Source organism: Lutra lutra, chromosome 16 (assembly GCF_902655055.1).
Source record: "Lutra lutra chromosome 16, mLutLut1.2, whole genome shotgun sequence".
Classification (NCBI taxonomy): Eukaryota; Metazoa; Chordata; class Mammalia; order Carnivora; family Mustelidae; genus Lutra; species Lutra lutra.
The window spans coordinates 31,715,336-31,737,383 of record NC_062293.1 but is presented as its reverse complement, the minus strand read 5'-3'; the positions used below and the strand labels follow the sequence as shown (position 1 = coordinate 31,737,383).

Genomic DNA, 22,048 nt, shown 5'->3' with positions numbered 1-22,048 from the left:
CCCTCTTCCTCTGCCCCTCCCTCCTGTACACACACACTCCCTGTAAAATAAATCCTTAAAAAATAAAACTTCATTCTGTTCTCCCCATGTAGGTGTAAATTGTTCCTACACCACAAGAGAGGACATAACTTCAAAGATCTCTTGAGACGGCCCAAAGAATTATGGAAGCCAGTGCTTTAAACTCAGGCCTGGCTTTCTGAGACTCTCACTAGGGGAAGCCAGAGGAAGCATGGCTGCCACCTTGTGGGGCAAGGAGAGGGGGAAAAAAAAAGAAAATCTCTGGCTAACTGGTCTTCCCAGCGCCTTGGGGCTCCTTTAGAGGGGCCCCTCCAACCCACCACATTCACCACCACCTCCTCACTCCCCACCCCAACCCTCTCACCCTGGAAGAAAGGGACTCAAAGCTACAGTGCACACAGTTCAAGATTTATATAAGTTACTTTCTCATGTCGGCACAATGCTGAAGCCAATCTAAAAAAAGAATCAAACACACCATGGGAAGGTAATTCAAATGAGTTGATTTTTTTTTTTTTTAAACAAATTTTTACAGGAAAAAAAAAAAATCCCCGCTCACAATCTATCCCCTACAGTCACCCTGTCCAGTATGCAGGAAGCCACAGGAGGAACCTGCATTGACAGCTGCTCTGCTCACAGATGATGTGGGGTGTGGAAAAAATCTTGAGTTCCCTTTGTTCTCCAGTGTATCTTATACAAAATATTACATTTTTTTAAACATATATTTACAGAGTTTGCACAAATAGAAAATGGTTACAAATTACAACCAGGCTTGGCAAGATAACGTTCCCCTCCACCACCGACCAAGGCAGGAGGTCTGACTGCTTCGTATTTACATATGCATTAAAAAGTCTGCCTTCCTAGAGACCTAGCTGAAGTTTATAAAAACTGGTTAAATATCATAAATTCATTGACATAAGCTGTACAAATAATCAATACCAATTAGTGATTTCATGTCTTGCTCCCTGAAGAAAGATTTTGAAGGAAAAGAAACCCTCCCAGGCAACACATCCCTTGGCCCGTCTGCTGCGATTGGTCTGGTTCTGAGTGAGGGGAGGAGGTGGGAAGGAAGAAGGGAACGGAGGTGGCAGAGGACAACCTGGTTGAGACCGTTTTACTCTCATTTTTTCTTTTTTTTAAAGGCTTGGAACCAGGCTAAACTGACTGGCTTGTTCAACACCATCCTATGGCTTTTGAAAGAACCCATGGTTCCTTCCTTGTCTCAGAGACGAGACTTCTCAACATGACTACAGTGTGGGGAAAAAAAGACGACTTTCTGGGGAAGACAACGATTGTTATTCTGATGTAATGTCTTTGCCTCAGCGCCAAGCCCAATTTCAACAGTGCAAAAAGACTCCAGAAGCGTCTGTCAGGGACGGGGGTCAGAGGCTCGCGTAGTAGCTGTCTACCCATTGAGCAAGTCCTCGCTCCACCAGCGACCGGTTTATCAACACCGCCTGGAAAACAAAGTTCCCTTGAGAGCTCGGCCCACTGCACCTCGGGGCCAGCAGTCAAGGCCAGCGAGTGTCCTCCCACTCCAGGTCCCAGAAGACCACCGCAAGCTACGAGTAGCAGAAGATTGGGGTGGGGGTGGGGGACAGGACTCTTCTAGGCTAACGCGGGGTATTTACGGAACGTTCTGTTGGCATGAGGGCAGGCTTCTCAGTACACTAGAGAAATCTAAGCATGAACACCACGAAATGGGGTGGGAAAACCCACTGGACACAGGGTCCAGAAAGATCCTAGGTCCCAGAAGGACCACTGACACTTTGTTGTGGGGCCTATTCTGTGCACTGGGGCATGTTTAGCAGCACCACCCTGCCTCTACCTACCAGACACCGTTAGCATCGCCACCCCCAAATGAAGCAACCTAAAACATCTCCGGACATTGCTAAATGTCCCCGGGTGGGGGCAGTGGGGTCCACTGGTGAGTTACAACCTCTGATTAGCTCAAGAGGAGATAGTGGCAGAATCAGCTCCAAATCCATCCATGGCTGCCGGCCAATGAATTACAAGAAAAGCATAGAACTTACTTCATTTCCAACCACACTCCATAGCTGAATTAGAGGAAGGCCAGTCGGGCTGTAACTTGTCACCTAGAAACAGAACAGAAGAAAGCAAGCATATTACAAAGCTACCCCACGCACCCCTCATTAAAGACTGCTGACCAAAACAGGGCCCAAGCCACAAAGGAGAAAGGAATTCAAAAGTCAAAGAATCCAAGATCCTTGATAACAGAGGCCGTGGGAGGCACGGCACAAAAGCCAGCAGGAGGCTCCTCAGACAGACCCTGTCCAGCCTGCCTGCCCCCCACACACACACCTGAGCCAGCAGCGCGGTATTTCCGGTCATCTCGCTCATGGCTGCATCTGCTTCAGGGGAAAAGTGGTCATCATCTTTAAAAGGAAAAAGAAAAGCAGCATTTAGGTTTTCATGGAGGCAAAGCACCCTTGTCACTCACACAATTTCCAGGTCCTAGGTCCCAACCATGTTCCACAAAGTGCCCGAGTTAGAAACCTCTCAAAGTTGGCGGCCTGGGTAAAGTCCAGAACAGTGGCCCTGAAAGGGTGGTTCATGGGCCAGCGGCACTGGCATCAACTGAGTACTGGCCAGAGAGGCACGTCCTCAGGCCTCGGCGCTGAACTATCAAATCAGAAACTCTGACAGAGGCACAAGCTGTGTTAGCCTAAGTCCTCCGGGCACAAACGAAGGTTCTCAAAGAGAAAGACCTACTCTCAACCACGGTTCCCACCATGTCAGAGGCCCCATCTGTTACCTGACAAGGGCATCACACTGTCCAGAAGGACCTCTGCTCCCTGGAATGGCAGAGTCACAAAGTCAGATCTAGAAAGGCAAGGAAGGAACAGTTTATAAACTTGAAGGATGATTCCATTTCAGGCCAATATTTACCTGGTGCTTTAACGCTGTGCCCTCACCAAACCCAAGATGAAGCCAAGCAGAGGCATACAGGACGGGCAGCAGGCCGCAGCTCCCAGCATGCCTGATTGCAGCCTGACCTCAGCAGGACTGCTGGCATCAAGTTCCCAGAGAGAAGCCTGCCCCACTTCTGTCCAAGGATACTCGGGGGACCTCTGCCACAAGACCAGCCCTTCTAGCAGAGGCGAGCAATACAGCCTATCAGGCTCTGCCAAACCAGAATAGGCAGCCAAAAGAGTCAACCCATGTCCCAGGCTTGGTAGAACTAAGCCAGCTCTGCAGAAATCCCACACCCCCTGACACACACAGAGTGTGCATGTCTGAGGAGTGTGGACCCACCGGATCTGCCGGAGCACGTCCACTTTCACTCTCTTATAGCCACCGTAGTCCACGTAGCGGATCTCCACTTCATTGCTTTCCTCATAGGAGGCCACCACTTGGGCTCGCCACCAGGCACCGTCCACGCCGGGGGCAGCGCAGATGACTGTTACTGCAGGTCAGGAAGAGAGCATGTGGGTACTCCTGGCATAGGGCAGGGCACCAAGGGTCACCCAGTCGATGCTACCCACATCCCCATGCTACTTCTGAGAGGCCTGTGCTTCTGGGGCCAGGAGTCTCCAAAGCTTCCCTGGAGCCTAAGACTGGCCAAGGGAAGGACCTGAACATGGGAAATCTGGCCTCCCATGTATGCCACCCAAAAAGCTCTCCAGACCAAAAAGCAGTCTTCCAAACCCATTTATTCTGAAATTTACTAAAACCTGAGAGGGACAAGGATTGACCAGAAGGAGCCAATCTACAACTCAGGGAATGGGATGTCTATTCTTAAAGTCCCAGAAAAAAATCAAGAACCTCCGAGTATGGCAGATCTTGTCTACCTGGTGTCTCTAGAGCCTGTTCTGGCCTGTGGCGACTCAGAAGTTGATCAGAAGAAGATCCCCAGGCTTAAGCCCCCCTCTTCTAGCCTTTGCTTCAGGAAGGCACCAAGAGCACAGCTGTCCCAGGCAGCAAGCGCACCAGCAGTCACCAACACCCCCATGGCAGCCGGGACAGGACAGATGGAACTCTGGGGTGAGGGCCTGCACACACAGCTGACCACACTATGTCCTCACTTTGACCCTTAAAGGGAGTCCCTGGCACAGTCACCTTTTAAACCCCAGTTCAGTCTTTACTGGTGGATCGAAGTAACATTAAGAGACTCTGATGATAATTATGTCCTTATTTCTGCTACAGGTATCTTCAAAGTTTTCCCTAAAGCCTTAAAACCATCAGGGTGCTCCAGGTTAGAAGCCCCTGCTACGGGTGGATGAAGAGATGTTGGGACATTAGATTCCTGCCAACAAGGCAATAAGGAAAGAGTGACAAAGCACAGACCTAGGAGCACAACTGAGTTTAGATCCCCGTTCCTGCTCAGGGATCACCTGGGCCAGCCACCGGACTTGAGGGCCCGTTTTCTCATCTGTCACATGGAGGTGAGACACCCCACAGCAGGAGTCTATGGCTCGTCAAGGAGCTTCTTCGAGAACCATCATCTGGATCAGGCACTTTACATACAACACATATACAATCCAACCCGACTCCTGAAGCAAGCGGGCACCGCCCCACTCAACAGATAGATGGCAGAGCTGAGACCTGAGTGCATGTGTCAAAAATCTACTATAACCCCAAGGGACTCTGTCAGCCAGTGGGAAGACCATTTCCATTGGGACAGCTGGGAAACTCAGCCCAGAGTAACTCCACGCTGACGGCAAGAACTCAGGGATGCTGCTCCAATGAAGGATCTTGGGACAGCCTCCTCCTGGGTCAAAACGAAGGGCAGCACAGGCCACCCCCAAAAGTCTGACTGAGCCCAGGGCTCCCCACTGACCCGCGGGCAGCACTTACCTTCCACGGGGGTGGGCAAGGTGGGGATTCCGGGCTGAGAGTAACACAGGCACATCTGCTGGTCCAGACTGCGCAGCGCGTGGAAGGTAGGGTGCGTGTGCTGCTGCACGAACAAGTGCCCGGCGTTGACCTGGTTGACCACGATCACTTCCACAGTGACACCGTCAGGCAGCATGAGCTGTCAGGAAGGGGAGGGGCAGCAGGCACTGCAGTAATCCTTCTCTTCTCATGTCTGGCATAAGCCCTGAGGCCTCCAGGCAAGCCTCTAAGCTGGCATATCTTTGGAAAGGGCATGGTAGCCCAAAGCAACATGGCACCCAAATGGAGGAAGCCCAAGAACAACGACCTCAACCATGCAAAGTGTGGCCCTGCAGCCCTTATCCTGCAATGCCAAGAATCACCTCTCGAGGAGGAGCCAGCTGTGGATGCCCTGTAGGGGCCTGGGCAAAGGCCTCTCTGGAGGCCAAGGAATGAGGGGCCATAGAGAAAAAGGCACCAGAGAGTAAGAGGTAGGCAGGCCCCAGGTCCATAGCCAGCAACCTGGGCCCTGCAACTGACCCCAGGAGCTCCAAGTCCCACAGGGTCCCTCTACTCTGCTTTCCTGCCAGCAAGAAACCAACAGTCTGAGTCATCCTGTCTCCTCCTTTCTGCCCTCCACAGATAACCTCCCAGCTCATCCCCACTCTGGGATGTGGAATGTGGGTTGTTCCGTGGTCAGGTCCCACATTAAGACCCTAGCAGAGGCCAAGACTGCTCTCAAAATGACGTGTCCCTAGACACTAGTTTTCCTGATGCCAAGTTACAGGCAACAACTAGGTGCCCTTGACAGGAGGATGTAGAGGCCACCTTCCAGTCAGGTGGCCAGGTCTCTGACTAAGAGTCCTGACCTCCCTCCTTCCCCCATGCAGCTAGTTGAAAGGCACCTGCGACCTCCTCTCCAGTTCCACCAAGCCACACAGAGAACCAGGGAAGGAAGCCATCCACCTGCTCAATTATTTACAATTAAAGAGCGTGGCTGGTCCAAGCCTGCTGGAGAGAAAATGCTAGGATTCAGAAGTAAAGCATGGAGTGGGCTTCAGCCCACTCCCCAATATCCAAAGGAAAGTAACAGGACACCCACCCCTCCCCCAACAGCACAAACTCTTTGGAGGGGGCAAGATACAGAACCAAGAAGTCAACCCTCCCAAACCAACCCCAGGGAGACAGTTCTCCGGAAGCAGCACATCCAGCCCATGTGTGAAGTGCCGTCGTCATATCTGGCCTACAGAGCCCTACAATTCTTCTCCCGGGGAGAGGCGGCTCAAGCAGAGCTGTGGGCATGCTGCAGGATCCTGAGGGACAGGCCCCAGAAAGCCCACAGACCCCAGCACACAGGGGCCTCAACATGTTAGCTTTCCCTCCAAAGAGCCACCTGGCTGCCTGGGGCCGGATGGGGAGAATTTCTTCTCCTTTATAGTCCAGGTACCTCCTGTGAGAAGGAAGGGGAAGGGATTCCTTCACCAGGGCCACCACTAGACTAGAACTAGGAGCAATGAACACAAGGACCCACTCCAAGCACCCACACAAGGGTGGGTCCCACCCAGGCCTCTGAGGTGTTAGGCTGGGACTCTGAACACATCACCAAGCCAGTCTGGTGCACCCCGTCTCCTGTATAGACTATACCCCTTTCTAGGCAAATGCCTTGAAGACACAAAAGGTGCCAGGGCGGGAGGGCCCAAGAACGGTCCTTCCAAGTGGGGACAGAGACACATCTGGCTTTGAACCAGCACTTCAGCCCCAAAGCCCAGCCACAGAGAGCACAGGCTAGAAGCAGAACCAAACTGACCAGAGGCCAGCGGTGAGAGGTCACAGGCATCAATGAACTCTGGCCTTCTCGGCCCAGTGTTGGGAGTTTCTTATCTGGGGCAGGTTGGAATGAAAGGGAGACAAGAAGGTCTGGTCTGGTCCCCTAGGTGCATGCTCACCCAGGAAGTCATTGGAAGAGAAGGCAGTGCCAGTGACGGCAGTGGAGGAGCGTAGATATTGGTGAGGTTCAGTTCTTTGAACTTCTTTCCAATTAAGTTCAGCGCCTTGTCTACGTGATGCTGAGAACCTGAACGGGGGCAGAGGCAGGAGAGTCATAGTGGGTGTGATGAACAGCAAACCAAACTCACATACATATCCCACCCCACAGTTTTCCTAGATTTAAGGTGTAACTTGGCATCTTTAAAGGTGCCAAAAAGCGAAGTTTCACCTTAAGAAGAAAGGCATCTAATGAGGCTTGAAACCCAATGACCTTTCAAATGGTACCTCTCTGGTGCCATGTCCATGCTCTGAACGCAACAGAAGGCTAGCTGATGGGAAAGGCCTGCCCTCACCAACCAAAGGGGAATCACCTTCTCCTCTGACGGGATGCAGCAGCAGGCACCATAAGCCCGGGCTACCCCACCTGCCCGTCTGAGTGCTCACACCTCTCCCGGCCAGAAGATCTGGGGGAGGGAGCCGAGGCTCCTTCAGGTAGCTGAACTGGAGAGGAAGGCTGAAGAAGACCCCCCCTACCCCAGGCTCCCTTCACCTGGGAATAAGCAGGGTTTTCTATTCAGAGATGTGGATTTCAAAAAGGGGAATAACTGGGACTCAAATGCTTTACATTTCAGGCAAGACAATGAAACCCAGGCCAGCAGCTGCCACTGACCTTCTATGTGGCAAATCTGGATGTTCTGGGTGTAAGGCAGGGTTGAGATGTAGATCTTGGCACCAGACGTTTGCTTCAGAAAACTCACATACCGCCCCTGCTTGCCAATTAGCCGACCAACTAAGTGCTGAGAGAGAGACACACACAATTGGGGGTGTTAATGGGAAACCAATTCCCTACGTTCCCAAAGACTACCTTTGTTTTACACAAGGTCAAGCTCAAACATATCATTAACTATGAACATGCCAGCACTCCTCTGCCACTGTTCTGAGCGCTTAGCTCTGAAACCGATACCTTTATCACCACTTCACAGATGAGGTTAACGAGCTCAAGGAGACTAAGTAACTCACCCAACATGACACAGCTACCAAGTGCTGAACTACATAAGTCTAGCTCCCAGACTCAGCAGTTCCCCTTTCTTCCCCGGCAACTTGGCCCACATCCAGAGAACTGCAAAGCCAGCATCTTCTCCTTCCAAATCTACACTAGGAGAGGTTTTACCAGCACAAGGGTGGGTTTACGACTTCTCTGACCTCTTCAAGTCTATCCGTGCTCGAAGATAAAGAGGCTCCATTTGAAAATAAAAGTTGAAGAAAGAACCTCTGGGCTTCTGCTGCTCACTGATAGCGGCCCGGGCCCTCCGGAGCACGAGGCTTACCGAAGTGCCTGGCGTGCCAAGAGCTCAAGGCAGACAGAAGCAGCCCAACTTAGCCATGATGTAAGTAAGACAAGCTCTGAGACAATCCCAAATGACCCCACCCCAGCAGAGCTACCAGGGACACAGCTGCTTGGTACACAGAGCTGCCCGCCCATGCCCTTTGAAGAGGGCATGATGGCTCTCGGGGTCACAGGGGGAGAAAACACCAAGGGAACCAGCACCCCGGGGTCAAAGCAGCCTGCCTAACCCAGGGTTCAAACCAAGCCAAGTCTCCATGGCAGCAGGGAGCTGGTGCCCAGGAGAATTCAGGTGGCCAATTATTTCTGAGCCCCAGTGATAAACATCAAGATCAAGCCAATAAAATTGTTAAGTTAGAACAGCAAGAAGCTCGAAACTACCTCAGTACCCTGGATTTGAGGACCGGCGAAGTAAACTGACATTCATACAATGAATAATGCAGTTAAAATCTTATTTTCAAAGAATAACACAGGAAAATGAAATTGTTAAATATTTAAAAGCATTAATTAGAGCACCATCATCTCAGTTTTGTTTAAAAACCACAGGGTGCAAGACGAGAAGGAGACACACGTCTTCACAGTCACTCCCGGGGGTGAGATTAGGGCAGCCTGTTATTTTCTTCCTACATGCCTATACTTTTCAAGCTCTCTGAAATACGGATTTATGTTGTGCTCAATTATCAAAAATACTTTGCGTTGGGGAGCTCTGAGCAGGCACAGCGAAGGGACTCTGGGCCGGCCCACGTCCTCAGTCTGGTTTTTGGTAGCATCTCCAAACAGATCGGAGCTCCAGCAAACCCAAGGAAGCCCAGGGGAAGAGTGAGTAGCCTGTGAGTTTTAAAGGAGATGAGAACAGGTCCCTCCTGAAGGCAGCTACGGGCACTTCACATCGCAGGAAGCTCTCAGGCCCTCGCAGAATGTGGGCCTCCTTTTCCCTCCAGCCCCTGGCTCACTTGGGGGCTGCTTTGGGTTTACTGTCCCTCCCCACTCAGCCTGATGACCCTGGGCCTGAGGCACTGTGGACCTTGCAGCCCTTACCTTGGGCACCTCGATCTCCCAGATGATGAGGTCCACCTTCTTAGGACTGGAGCCCACTTGGGCGTTCTGGAAACTGTCAGTCTTCCTGGGCCCACAGCAGCCATCCACTGAGTCCATGCTGTTCCCATCCGAGCCTGCAGGGGAGGAAGCAGCATGCACAGACATACAGACGCCAGCTAAGAGCAGTCAGTAACACAGAACTTTCAAATCCACATTCCCAGGAGGCCCCCGCCCCACACCCCCTCCTCAAGCTTGGCAGGTGACTGTCAACCCGAAGTCTAGAAGGCTTATTAGAACAACCCCAATGAAAGGAGGACTGGGGGTGTAGATACACCTAATTTTAGCCTGTCACTCACAGCCCCACTTGCTGAACTGGCAGCCACACCCAGCCACAGCTGCCGGAGCAGAGACAAGTGGTGAGCTGGGAAGGGGGGGTCCATAGGGTGGGGGAGCAGGCCAACAGGTCCACATGGTCCCCCGAGCCAGCTATCAGGGCTGGCCTCCACAGAGACCAACCAGTCACAACGAGCCCACGCCCTTCAACTGCGCCAGCCCCTCGGACCAGGGGACTCTAGTCCCCCACGGCCCCCAGCCTGGGCTCATGGGCTGTGAACTTCAGTCAAGCAGAGCTAGAAGAGTCCTTCCTTGATGGCTCGTCTAAGGGCCCCATTCTTATCCGGCCCTGGAGCCCTACTGGGAGTAAATGAAGGAAGGAGGCCCCCCCTCTTCCTCTGTGGAGGCCTGACTTGTACACTTCTGCATACTCTTTGGGGCTCATGGCGGGTCTTTACCCCCCGGTCAAAAGACTCAAGTTCATGCCCCAGACGACAGGGCAGGAAGCAGGACCCTGGCATCGATGTGGTCTGCTGCAATCCTATTCAAGAGTGTGCCCGAGGGGCTATCCCGGAAAAACACAGGTACAGATCAGCTCAAGAGGAAGGATTCTGGCTTAAACATGGGACAACTTAACTGCCAGAAATAGATTGCTCCTGAGATTCTACTAATTAGGTTATTATCCACATGGTTTCTCCAAACTCTGGACATAATCCTTTGCCAAGCAACACATGTTGTCTGGATGCAGAATAAGACTTAAAAGAGATTCTGTCCCCAGCTAAGGATGAGTCACCTGCGAAATGGCCTTGTCCCTCAACATCAGGGGCCCCTGCCTCCCCTGGATAGAACAGGACTGGCCGATATGGGTCACCCCAGGGATACCCAGAAGTGGCTCAGACTCCAGCAGGCTGCGCTCACAGGCCAGCCTCCTCAGTCGGCAGTCCCCAGGCCCCTAGGTTCCAACTTCCTCACCCATAGACAGGGCTATGCACGCTCGGGTGCAGATGCCAGGGAGGCGGGAGCCTGTGCTTTGCACGAGTGCCGAGTGATTGGCACGGGCAGCCCCTGTCTGTGGTCCCTGTACCTCCCGGCCACCAGCCTGCTCTCCCGAGAGGCCTCAACTCCAGGCTCTCGCCACACCTGAGCAGCTGCCATGCTGCATCTGCCGGTGGCAGGACATGGCTAATGGGCTTAACTCAGCAGAGGGCCAGCGGATAAAGGGAAACTCCATTCTTAGAAAAATTTTTGTTTACTCATGTTAAGATCTTTAAACAACATTTTAACATCCCTGAAATCTGGATGCATCTTAGAGTCTCTGGCCTTCTATGATCATGATCACAATGACGAGTTTTCTTTCATTTAGAGGTAGAGGAATCAGTGGTGTCTTAATTCAACAGCCATCTCAGAGATGACAAACCACGGTGTGGGGTACACACCAGATGTGGCTGGAAGGAGTCAAATTCCCACAAAAGACTCCCAACCTTCCTTGAGCGGAGGCGGTAGGGAGTGGCTCCGGGATAAGCAAGGCAGAGACCCCCACGGGGAATTCACGGCCCCTCTGCAGGAGATAACTGAAAATACCCCAGGGTGGCTGCGAAACCAGGGTCAGGAGCTGCTGACCTGTATGTGAGCGGTCTGAACTGCCTATGTTGGGGTCAGCACTCGAAACCCCAGTGGACACTTCGTGACCAAAGAGCCCCTCTTTCCCGGGGACGGAACTGCAGCTGCACAGAAAGTAAATGGCGGAGGCTCTCTGCGGAGGAATAGTGGCGACAACAAGGCAGGAGAGCGAGAGCCTCCCTCAAGTGTCAAGGCTGTGGCCGCTCTCTGGGCACTTACCCGGTAAGAGCTTCTGGAGAAGGAAGGCAGGTGAAGACATGGGAACAAGCACATGATTAAAAGGAAATAAACCATTGAAAAAAAGTTCACACCCATTCTTGGTACTTGGGAATTAAAGCTAAGGAGGCCTCTCCGTTATAAAAACCTTTAAGAGTTTAGGGTTGAGAGAGGAAAAGAGGCAGGTGGAGGTTAACCACCAAACCCAACATGGAGCTGGCTCCTTCAGGAGGACTGAGGATGGTCCCCGGGTGCCGAACCAAGTTACAGCTCCTGTGGCTTTGGGAGGTTGGGGAGAGCCTAACTTCTCAGCTACCCACCAGTGCTATGCTGGGCCCCGACTTTCTGCGGGCCCACGGGGACACGGAGTTGAAGAGCATTACTACTGCACAAGTAGCAAAGGGACAGGCAGACTGGCAGCCTTTGCCTACGAACAAAGGAGAACCGCCCCCCACTCCTTCCTCTAAGAGAGGACCATCCAAGACCCTCCTACCTCCCGAATGATCTGCTTCTGCATCCACGGTCCATCCATCCTCATTCCCCAAGTCCGAGAGCTCCCCTTTCAGCACCCCATTACTGAAGGGCACAGTACTTTCTGGCAGCGGTGGGGAGATGGCCTTGCTCCTGGGGCTTGAGTTGGTGTCTGTACATGAGTCTTCAAGCCCTGAAGTGCTGGTGGAATCCGAGCACTGCTCCGAGGCCACTGAAGGGACATCCTGGCCACTGTCAGAAGTGCAGGGGATGCAGGGGACGCATCCGGCATTTTGCACCAGGACACTGGCATCATCAGGCGACTCTCCCTGGGGGACAGCTGGCAGAGGGCAGGGGGCCAGGGAGATGTGGTGTGCGGAGTTCTTTGGCTTCCTGTCCTTGGTGGGACTGGACAAAGGGCTGCTCAGGCAGCTCTTGTAGGTCTTTGGTGGTGGCAGGTCCTCTGCGGGCAGGCCTGGCGAGGGGAGGGAGGCGTCTGCGCCAGAGGCCGCCTCCGGCTCCACGGTGGCAGGAGCGGGCTCCCCAGCATCTTGCCCGGGGGAAGGTTTCTGGCAGACTGGCCCAGAGCTCTCTTCCTTCTGCCCTTGGAGCTGACCAGCTGAAGCCTGATACACCCGATCTGCAATCCTGCCCACAGTGGTGGCCAGCACCTCTTCAGTTGCCTCCAAGATCACTCTGGAGATGATCTGGTAGGCAGCCTGCTCGATCTTCTCATTTTGCTCCACGGCCTCCTCCTTGCCCGGCCCCCTGGCACCATCTGCGTCACAGGCTCGGTCGCCAACCCGGGGTGCCCGCAGCTCGTCATCCTCCATCAGCTCTGAGTGAGCCGACTTGATAAGGCTGCTCAACAGCTTCCCCACAGCATCCTCCTCCGTCTGTGGCGGTCCGTCCTGCCTCTTCTCCCCCGGACTGGGCGCCTTGCGGATCTCCGAGTCGGAGTCATGCTCCTGGTACAACACACCCTCCTCAGGCAGGCTTTCTCCAGACACTGCGTCCCCAGTGCCTTCAGCCCCACCCGTCTCTCTTGGCTTTTCTTGGGGGGCTGCAGCCTGGCCCTGCCAGCCCCGCCCTCCCGTCGCACTGAACAGCGCCTCTTGCTTGCACACCTCGGCCGCCGAGGGGGGGAAAGGAACACTCTTTGGGGTTGGAAGGGGACGCTCTGGAGGAACGGACCCGGCTTCGTCACCCGTCAGGGCTAGTTCCACCTTTGCACTGTCATCTCTGCGCGTTCCTGGTCGCAATCTTGTATCTGTGGTGTTAGGAAGGCTGCTGGAGGACTCGGACCGGCGACAGGATGCATGTGGCCGCAGCAAGGCTGGGGGCTCCGAGGGAGGCTTGCTCACAGCGGACGGCTCCTTTTCCACTGGGGCTCCGATGCTGGGGGGCGGGGACACTACTCCAGGACAGGGGTCCTCCCGGGCACGTGGCTCTTTGATGGCACGGCCAGCCCTCCGCTCCACAGCGCCGGCCTCCACCTGTCTGTCCTGGCTGCTGACGTGCTTTTTACGAGAGAAAAACCACCACCAGCCGAGGACTGCCAGCATTCCAGGCAATGCCAAGGGGAAAAGTGAACGGAACTGGATGGCCATCCTGGAGGCCTGAAGAAATTATACCTGGAGAGGAGGAAAAGAGAGAGGGATGCTATAAGAGCCAAGTAGGGGGATCCTGATGCCACTACACAAGCAAGACAACCAGCTGCTCTCTCTCCCTTTCCTGCCCCTGTAAGGGGCTTCCCTCCCCCTGCTCATATCCACAGCACGGTCCACCTGAGGCAGGTGGGCAGGGAGACAAGCCCCCTTCTGCTCCCTCATCCACGCACACTCCCTTCAAACAAAATGAGCCTTCTCTTGGACCCAAATCCCTTCCTTCATCACTTCTCATTGCCAAATTCCATGTTCCCCCAAGGGGATAGCATGTTTAGTATTTTAGTTCTCTGAACTCCCAGAGCACTTATCTACTCAGGTGACACTGGAGGGTTTTTTTGTTTGTTTGTTTTCTTGTTTTGTTCTGGATTTTTTTGAAAGAGAAAGAGAGGACACGGGAGAGAGAATCTCAGACTCCCTCCTGAATGCAGGGCCTGACGGGATCCACTGATCTCACAACCCTGAGAGTTCATGACCTGAGCCAAAATCAAGTCAGATGCTTAACTGACTGAACCACCCAGGCACCCTGACACTGGAGTATTTTTAAAGACCCGTGAAACTACATGTATCTATGTCCTTCACATCGCCCACAAAATCATCAGTCAATGAAACAGTTATGCAGCAAGAAAGCCCTGGGACCAAGGATGAGTATGATTTCGAAGGGATGAGGGGGAGGCTCCAGGGGGATGGGCCAGTAAAACAGACAGTGGCATGGAGGTATAGTCATGCTTGAAGAATCAAGCTGTTTGGTGGACTCAGTGAGGGTTCTGGGGCCTCACTGCGGAGTCTGGACTTTAGCCTGTAGGCAACAGAGAACCCTCGGAGGTCTTCAAGGCACACACAGCAATCTGTGTTCCCAGGTGATCCTGGGAGTAGGAGAAACAGGATACCAAGCGACAGGAACCTGGACACCTAAGTCAACTGGATCCGGGCGAGGAGAAGGCAGTAGACACATAAAGGAGATAGGAAGCTCAGTTTTCTTCCTCATAAGATGGGGTCACAGCTCATAAAGCATGGCTGGTACAAGGATTAGTTGAGATATGTATTAAGTGCTATCCAAAGCTGGGTTAGCTCTCTTTAGAGGTTTGTGACAGACTTATTTTAGAATGCTTATAATTCAGTACCTCCCATGCCAGTAAATTTTATTCTGTCTGCGAAAATCACGAGCCTTCTTAAAACCAAAAATCCTCCACTGATATTGCAAATTATACCTTAATTTGGATTTGTGCTTTATTGTGCTTAATTTGGATTTATGCCTCCACTGGCTACCACTGCTCTAGGACTCTGCTTCTTAAAGGGTGGTCTATGGACCAGAAGCACTGAGCATCACCTGGAAACCTGCTAGAAACAGAGCCCCAGCCCAGACGTACTAAATCACAAGATGCATTTTAATAAGACCCCCAGGGGATTCACAAACACATTACAGTTAGTGAAGAACACAGGAACCATGTTCTGCCCCAAAGTGAGGGGGCGGGGAAAGCCATAAACCTTCTTGTTAATATCTGAAAGTGAATCTTTGGGACTGAAAAATATCAAGCAGAGCTAAGCAGTGGCCAGGCTCAGAAGATCCTATCAATCCCTCCAGGTAGAAAGTTCAACAACACTTCTCACAACTTTAGATTCCAACAAAGAACCCCATTAGGTGTTCTCCCTTGTATCACTTAATCCTCAACCACCTGGTCTGGAATGTATTGCCATCATCAAGGTCAAAACAGCTCAGGGTCAGCAGGGCACCTGGGTGGCTTGATCGGTTAAGTGTTCCACTCAATCTCGGCTCAGGTCTCGATTCAGGGCCCTGAGCTCAAGCTTTGAGTTGGGCTCCATGTTGGGTGTGAAGCCTGCTTAATTAAAACAAAGAAAGAAAAAGCTCAAGCAGTGCACGTGGCTGGCTCAGTCAGTGGTGCATGCGACTCTTGACCTTGGAGTCATGAGTTAGAGCCCCATGTTGGGTATAGTTATTACTTAAATAAGTAAGTACTTCAAAAATAAAAAAGCTCAAGGTCATATAGTCAAGGATTGGAAGTCGGGTTCTATTCCACGTCAAGTCTGGAACACACTAATGTGTCTGAGGAAATGAGGCAGCATATGGACCAAGGAAAGGGGGAGTTCATATTTGCTCTTAAAACGTTTTAACTATGACCTAAAAACCTCACACCTGCCATCTTCTCTTAAAAAAAAAAAAAATTCTGGGGCGCCTGGGTGGCTCCGTGGGTTAAAGCCTCTGCCTTTGGCTCAGGTCATGTCCCAGGGTCCTGGGATCGAGTCCCACATCGGGCTCTCTGCTCAGCAGGGAGCCTGCTTCCCTTCCTCTTTCTCTGCCTGCCGCTCTGCCTACTTGTGATCGCTCTGTCAAATAAATAAAAGTCTTAAAGAAAAAAAAAAAATTCTGCATAGCAAAGGCCTATATAAAAGTTCACTGGGGCATCATTTGAAACAAAGTTCTAGAGACTCACTGCTAAATATACTGCAGAATCCACGGACATACCAGTGATAGAGAAGTAGGCTGATCTCCCATACAGATGTAGAAAAACTGCCGTGACACCAAAAATAAAAGCTGCAGACCACCATCCATGGAATGTCTACAACCGCATAATCCTACTGAAAAACCGGGAAGGATACAGGCCAAGCCTTCCAATTGTAGGAGAGGAGATGGTTTTGCACACGGATCCTGTATCCTATAAACTTACTGACCTCATTTATTAGTTCCAGTAGTTTTTTTCTTATCTGCTAACCTAAGATAAAAATCTCTTCCTTTTGGGGAGAGAGATTTAAACTGCTCTCTCTCAGCAGTTCTCCAACTCAGTGGCACCTTATCATCACTTGGGAAGCTTTTAAAACCTCAAGGCCAAGGTGGCACCGAAATCAATTAAATCATAATCTCTGAGAGTGAGACCAAGGTACCAGGTTTTTTGGTTTGGCTGGGGGTGGGTGTTGTTTAATATTTTTCTATTTTTAAGTAATCTCTATACCCAACATTGGGCTTGAACTCACAACCCCAAGACCCACAGTTGCTCGTGCCACTGATGAAGCCAGCCAGGTACCCCCAACCCAGGTGATTCCAATGTACACTCAAGTTAGAGAATCACTTTCCTGAACAAAGTGCATAGCCTCGAAGAAGTGGTAGATGACATTAGAGTATTTTCTTTGCAATCAAGGTCTTCCACATAAAAATAAAATCTGAGAAGGAACAGAGGCTTTGGGGGAAGGGTGCGCTCAGGATAAAGCAGTATGACTGTGATGTGGCCTACTGTCAGATCAGTCCCACCCAATAGGTGACAGGCAACAGGAAAAGTGTGGCTGGGATCTCAACCTGTGTTCTCCTCTTGCCAATTTAGATTCTGATTCCTTACTAACTAGTCAATCTCATTTCAGCAGGATTTATAGTTCTGATTCCCATGGTCTTCTACCAATTCTCTGAAGAACAAAATTCCATGGAATGGGGTAGAGAGGAAGATAAAGAATCCTAAGGTAGAACAACCTATAGAGGGCAGTCTCCTGTTTTAACAAAGGCACAAGGCCAAACTCAAATTGAGGTGTGCAAAGAGGGAGTTGCTACCCAAGATACAAACTGCCTCTCGAAACAGCTGGGAGAAGCCCCCACCCCTTTGGTACTAGAAGTTGATCCTAAGGACCCAGCAGTTGACCCTGGTTCACCTCTGGAGATCCCAGGAATGGGCTATAAATCAGAAGCCCACACTCGAGCATACCCTCCCAGCCTGGCTTTGGTCCTACACCCTAGTTGATTCACACTACAACGTACCCCCTTGCCTGCCCCCGACCCAGGTCACTGTTCCCCAGCCCCACTTCATCCCTTTTTCTCCTGGACCAGGTTCACATTGAGCACAGGACCAGTCACCTGGGGACACAACACTGCCCTGTAGTTTGGCAGGAGACTCTCACCACACACCCACCTAACCCTCCCCACCCTGGCCCACTAGTATCCCAGAGATGGAGGCTCTGAGCCCCCAAACCCACCCTCCACAGCCTTCTGCAGACAGTCAGCTGCAGCTACGTGGCTAATTACAGCTCAGGAAACCATTTCGGTACCATTTCCAAGCCAGATGCCTCCTGCTATTGTGGCATGAAGGCCCCTGAGGTTCAACACTGGTACCCTGAGGCGGCATCACCCAACCCCAACCCAAAGAATAATGAATGCCCCACCCGGATCCCCAGTGCCCACCACTCTGCCCTCGGACTAGAGCTGGAGAGCCAGGAGCCAGGACCCCTGCTCCTCCATGCAGACCTCTGGGGACAGGAACTACCCAACTGAAGTGCTCCTGCAACTTGAGGAAAGAGGTAGGAGATCCCCAGGCAGGAGAAGGCAGGCTTTGTTTTCTTCCTTGCTACCTGGGGACTGTGGTTAGACCTACCAGTCATCTCCACCAGGAACAGGGCCAAGAGCCTAGAGGATGAGCAGCCGGCCAGCCCAAAGGAGCCTTGCTGGGACTCACTGGAGGCACTGCTGCCCAGAGGCGCCGCTTGGGAGCACCTGGTGACTGAAGCCCCCACTTCCCCCAGTCCTGAGAAGTCCCTCCCTTCCTCAGCCCTTCACTTCCAAGACTCCTACCGGAGCCAATCTCACCTCAGTCAAACGGATTTCTTGTGAATCTGTACAGTGCCATTTTCCCTGCTTTACATGGTCTGATAGGCCTGGACAGGTGCTGAAGAGTCCCCTGCCCTTCCTGAATTCTCAGACACAGCCGCCTTCACCCGCACATACACACGCAGGCCCACGTGCACAGGTGTGCACGCTTCAGCCTACCTGCCTTCTCTGGGAACAGACTCTCTAGTTACTCTCTTTGCCCCGGTTTTTGGGTTTTTGTTTTCTGTAAAAAACCCAAACTTCGAGATATAAGTGGCATTTAACACCATTGGTCTACAAGCCTTCACACTCACAGCTAACTGAAGGCACCACCTCCCCCAGGGACTCCCCCTCCTGAGGCCCCAGACACTCTGGCAAGCCAGAGAAAAGCCTTGCAGAAGGATGCAGAGCCCTGCCTGAGGGCTGGCGGGGAGGAGCTGCATCTGTTTTGAATCTGTTGGGATTAAATAGCTACCTGCTTATTTTTAGCAGGTCCGTTTGCCCGGGGATAGATGCATGCTGGCTGCCTGCCCAGCGGTCACACAGAGCCCAAGGCAGGCACGTGCTGCTGTCCCACAAAGCCTTAGGTTCACCTGCTCTGTCTGGGTTCTAAAAGGATTCCTTTCCTTCCTCCCAGAGGAACCTGCGGCTTCTCAGAAAAGCTTACCTCTGGAGAAGTAATAGCCTCACTCCCAGCACCGATGACCAACCCAGTTACTGCAGTCTAGAGCCTTCTGCTAAACAAGAAAATAAATTTCTGGGAACAATACAAACTGTGGGTCCCAGTGACTAAGCCCCTTTGGCTGCAGTTATTGTGGGGAATAAAAGAGCTTCATGTAGCTGACTGATGGGAAAGCTGATCATCAATACAAGCACTTGGGAGCCGAGCAGCCACCAAGTCCAGTGCGGACCTGGGCCTGGTCAGTGAGGTCACATGCACTCAGCAATCTAAACGGACTTTTATGTAATGCCCGCTCCAAGTGGAAATATGAATAAATCCATTATTCCAGGCCTATGTGTTCATATCACCAAAGACTCTCCCCAGGTGTTCAACCCAGTCCATCTCTAGAATGCTCAGCCCATCAAGTTGTTGCTGAAGGCCTTTTCCCCTTGAGGGGGTCTTCAAAGGACAGGAAACAGCCACATGATCCAGAACCTGAAGTCCAGGACTTGCTGCCACTGCCTTCAAAGAGCAGATGGCTATGGGCCAGGTCAAGTCCCCCTCGCCCTCTCCCTTTCCCACTCCACCCCCACCAGTCAGCTGGAGGAAGACCTCACACACGGAGGTCTGTGCAAGACCACAAGAGGGCCTTTTGGTTTCTACAGGATGGGTTTACCGGACTCCTCATCAGGTTGAGGCTACACACATACATTCACTCATGTAGTAATTCACACATAAATAGGTTTAAGTTGCTGTCAGGAAAAGACTCTGTCCACCAGAAGCTCACAACGCATACTGAAGAATCTGTGTGCGTCTCTCACACACCTGCACCAAGCTGAGCCCGATTTCAGAAGCAGGCAATCAGCACCCAGACAAGATTGCCTCAGAGGCAGCCAGAATTTGCTCAGGTTGCAATGGTGGGTTACAGACATAAATTAAAGTTCTAAACCCAAGATGCCTTTGGGGATGGAAGGGAGCAGCAAGATCTAGACAGAGCAGAACAAGTCCTGGGAGCCAAAGCTGAAAAGCTGGTAGGGGGCCAGACAAAAGGAGTTTGACCTTTACTGTCAAGGCAACAGGAAGAAGAGGCAGCAGCTGAAACATGGCCAAAGCAGAGCAGGTCACAAGAGGCAAAGGCCAAGGTGATCTCCGAGTGGAGACTATCTGGCAGCTACTTACTCACTTGAAATGTGACCAGTGTAACTGAGAAACTGAATTTTAAAATTTTATTTAATATTTAAATTTAAATAGCCACATACAGCTGGTGGCTTCCTACAAGAAAGCGCAGTCCTAGAGGTGTTCCCAGCAGACCGGAAACAAACACAAGAGCTGGGTGAATGCTGTGAAAACCAAAGCCTACCTTGTTGGGCAGAGTCTGGTGCTGCCACTGAGGGTGAGGCCGATGGTAAGCTGGGCCACTCCCCCTCAGCAGCATGGCTGGGGCCCGGGAATCAGAGTGCTGGAGCCATGCCTCAGGGATGTAGCTCTCAGCCGAGCCCTGATGTTCAAACAGTTGTTACCTTCAACCGTAGGGGGGCTGTGTGGGCTGTGACTCATGCTGGCACCCTGAAGATTCCAAATTAGCTCACAGTGGGGCTGTGAGGTCCTGCCCCATACTCCCCCCCCCCCCCACCCTTCATTGTGATGGCCCCACAGAGCAGCCAGGTGAGGCACTGTGCCTGGCCCAGGCCCATTCCCTGTTCTCAGTAGATCAGCTGTCCAGAAGTCACAGAAGACTTCCTGGGCTGCTCTCCAGGAAACTGGAGGCTTAACCCAATAGTGTCTGGGTGGGAACACCTGCTCAGTGAAGGTTTTTCCAGCCAAAATGGAGACCCAAAGCCCAATCCCAGGAACTCCAGATTAAGAAGAGCCAGAAGCGAAAAATTCCCTCTCAGGACATGGTCTCAAATTAAGAGCTGTTTCTCCTCTAGATCAACTACAAATTAAACTAACTCCCAGTTTGGAAAACTTGGTAAAAAGGAGAACTCCATACAAAGGTGACATGCCCAGTCTCCCTCGCTCTGCTGACAGAACACTTGACAGGTCCAGTCTCATTAGGTTTCAAATGATAAAGGGGAGATGGGGGGAAATCAACATTTTCTACAAAGGTCTTCCCACTGCTTCATGGGGGGGTGGGTAGGAATGCAGCTTTCACATGGTTGTCACATCCACCCTGTCCCTTATTCCCAGCTCTTGGCCACCAGATTGCTTTACCAGTAAATTCTGACAGATTTCTGAGGGTAGTGATAAAGCAGGTGCCAGGGAAGTATTCCCAGGTACACAGAGTTCCCAATCATGACCATGGAACACTACCCAAGACTGCCCGAAAGATAGGAACTTGTGCTCTGACAACAATCTTACCCAAAAAAGCTAATGAAGAAGACACACACCTTTCAGAAGGAATCAGAAAAGACCGTGTAAGGCAAGCAGACCTTCACACCATCACCTCAGGTAGGCAAAGCAACAGGTGAGACAATGATTTCCCAAATGGCAGATAGTGGAATATGACCAACTCAGAAATCACATAAAGGCCTAAGGTCATTTCCACCCAACAAATATTTATGGGCACCTACAGGGTACAAAGCATAGCAGAACACAGAAATGAAACAGACAGACTGTACTTTTGAGGCACTTTAAAGTCTGTTTCTTTGGGGGCAAAAAAACAAAAACAAAACAAAACAAAACAAAAACAATGACCTTCTTCAGTGGGCCTCTTGGTGCCACCATCTGCCACTGACCAACTGACAACTTTGGTCCAAGAGTCAGGCAAGTATCCTAGCTGGGGCTGGGGACAAACAGAAATGAGGCCGCCAGTTTCCACAGATTAGAATGTTCCAATGTCCCGGGGTGGAGAGGTTGTCAGTTTGAACACCAGCACTGTGAAAGCCAAGAGGGCTTGCTTGGGTTGTCCCATTCAATACATAGACTTTCATTCCATACCCTTTCTCCTCACTACCTGATGTCCAATCCAGATCCCCTCTCACTGAAACTATTCCATAAAGTGAAGCCAGATAACTCGGCTGGCATGGTGAAAGGACTGTGGGCGCCTCGTTGTCTTTGCTGACTTCCCACCAAGTCTTCAGCCACACCCCAAACCCATCCCTTCAAAAGAACTTGTCCTTGAGCATGAATCAACTTGCTTCTAGTTGGCTGCCCACCCTCCCCCATTTTTTTTTCCTCAGCAAGCTCCTGAAGACAAGACACCACAACACCTTGTCCACCAAGACAAGGGAGTAATCCAAGAAAGGAGGGGGACACCCATCCACAAAGCAACACAAAAG

General features: G+C 51.7%; 1 protein-coding gene across 2 annotated transcripts in view; it reads right to left on the bottom strand.

Moving 5' to 3' along the window:
- Positions 1–405: 405 nt before the first annotated feature.
- AKAP1 (A-kinase anchoring protein 1) overlaps positions 406–22,048 on the bottom strand; it is a 33,530-nt gene continuing 11,887 nt past the window's right edge. The window contains exons 1-11 of one of the 2 annotated variants that reach the window (XM_047708960.1): positions 20,128–20,310; positions 11,883–13,494; positions 9,221–9,354; positions 7,508–7,634; positions 6,798–6,925; positions 4,834–5,011; positions 3,292–3,442; positions 2,792–2,859; positions 2,338–2,411; positions 2,049–2,111; positions 406–1,472 (exon numbers count right to left, since the gene is read on the bottom strand). In XM_047708960.1, coding sequence (XP_047564916.1) covers positions 1,398–1,472; positions 2,049–2,111; positions 2,338–2,411; positions 2,792–2,859; positions 3,292–3,442; positions 4,834–5,011; positions 6,798–6,925; positions 7,508–7,634; positions 9,221–9,354; positions 11,883–13,470 — 2,586 coding nt within the window. In that variant the 5' untranslated portion in view covers positions 13,471–13,494; positions 20,128–20,310 and the 3' untranslated portion in view covers positions 406–1,397. Of the gene's footprint in view, positions 1,473–2,048; positions 2,112–2,337; positions 2,412–2,791; positions 2,860–3,291; positions 3,443–4,833; positions 5,012–6,797; positions 6,926–7,507; positions 7,635–9,220; positions 9,355–11,882; positions 13,495–20,127; positions 20,311–22,048 lie in introns of those variants that run through there. The other variant, XM_047708959.1, reaches the window with a different exon arrangement.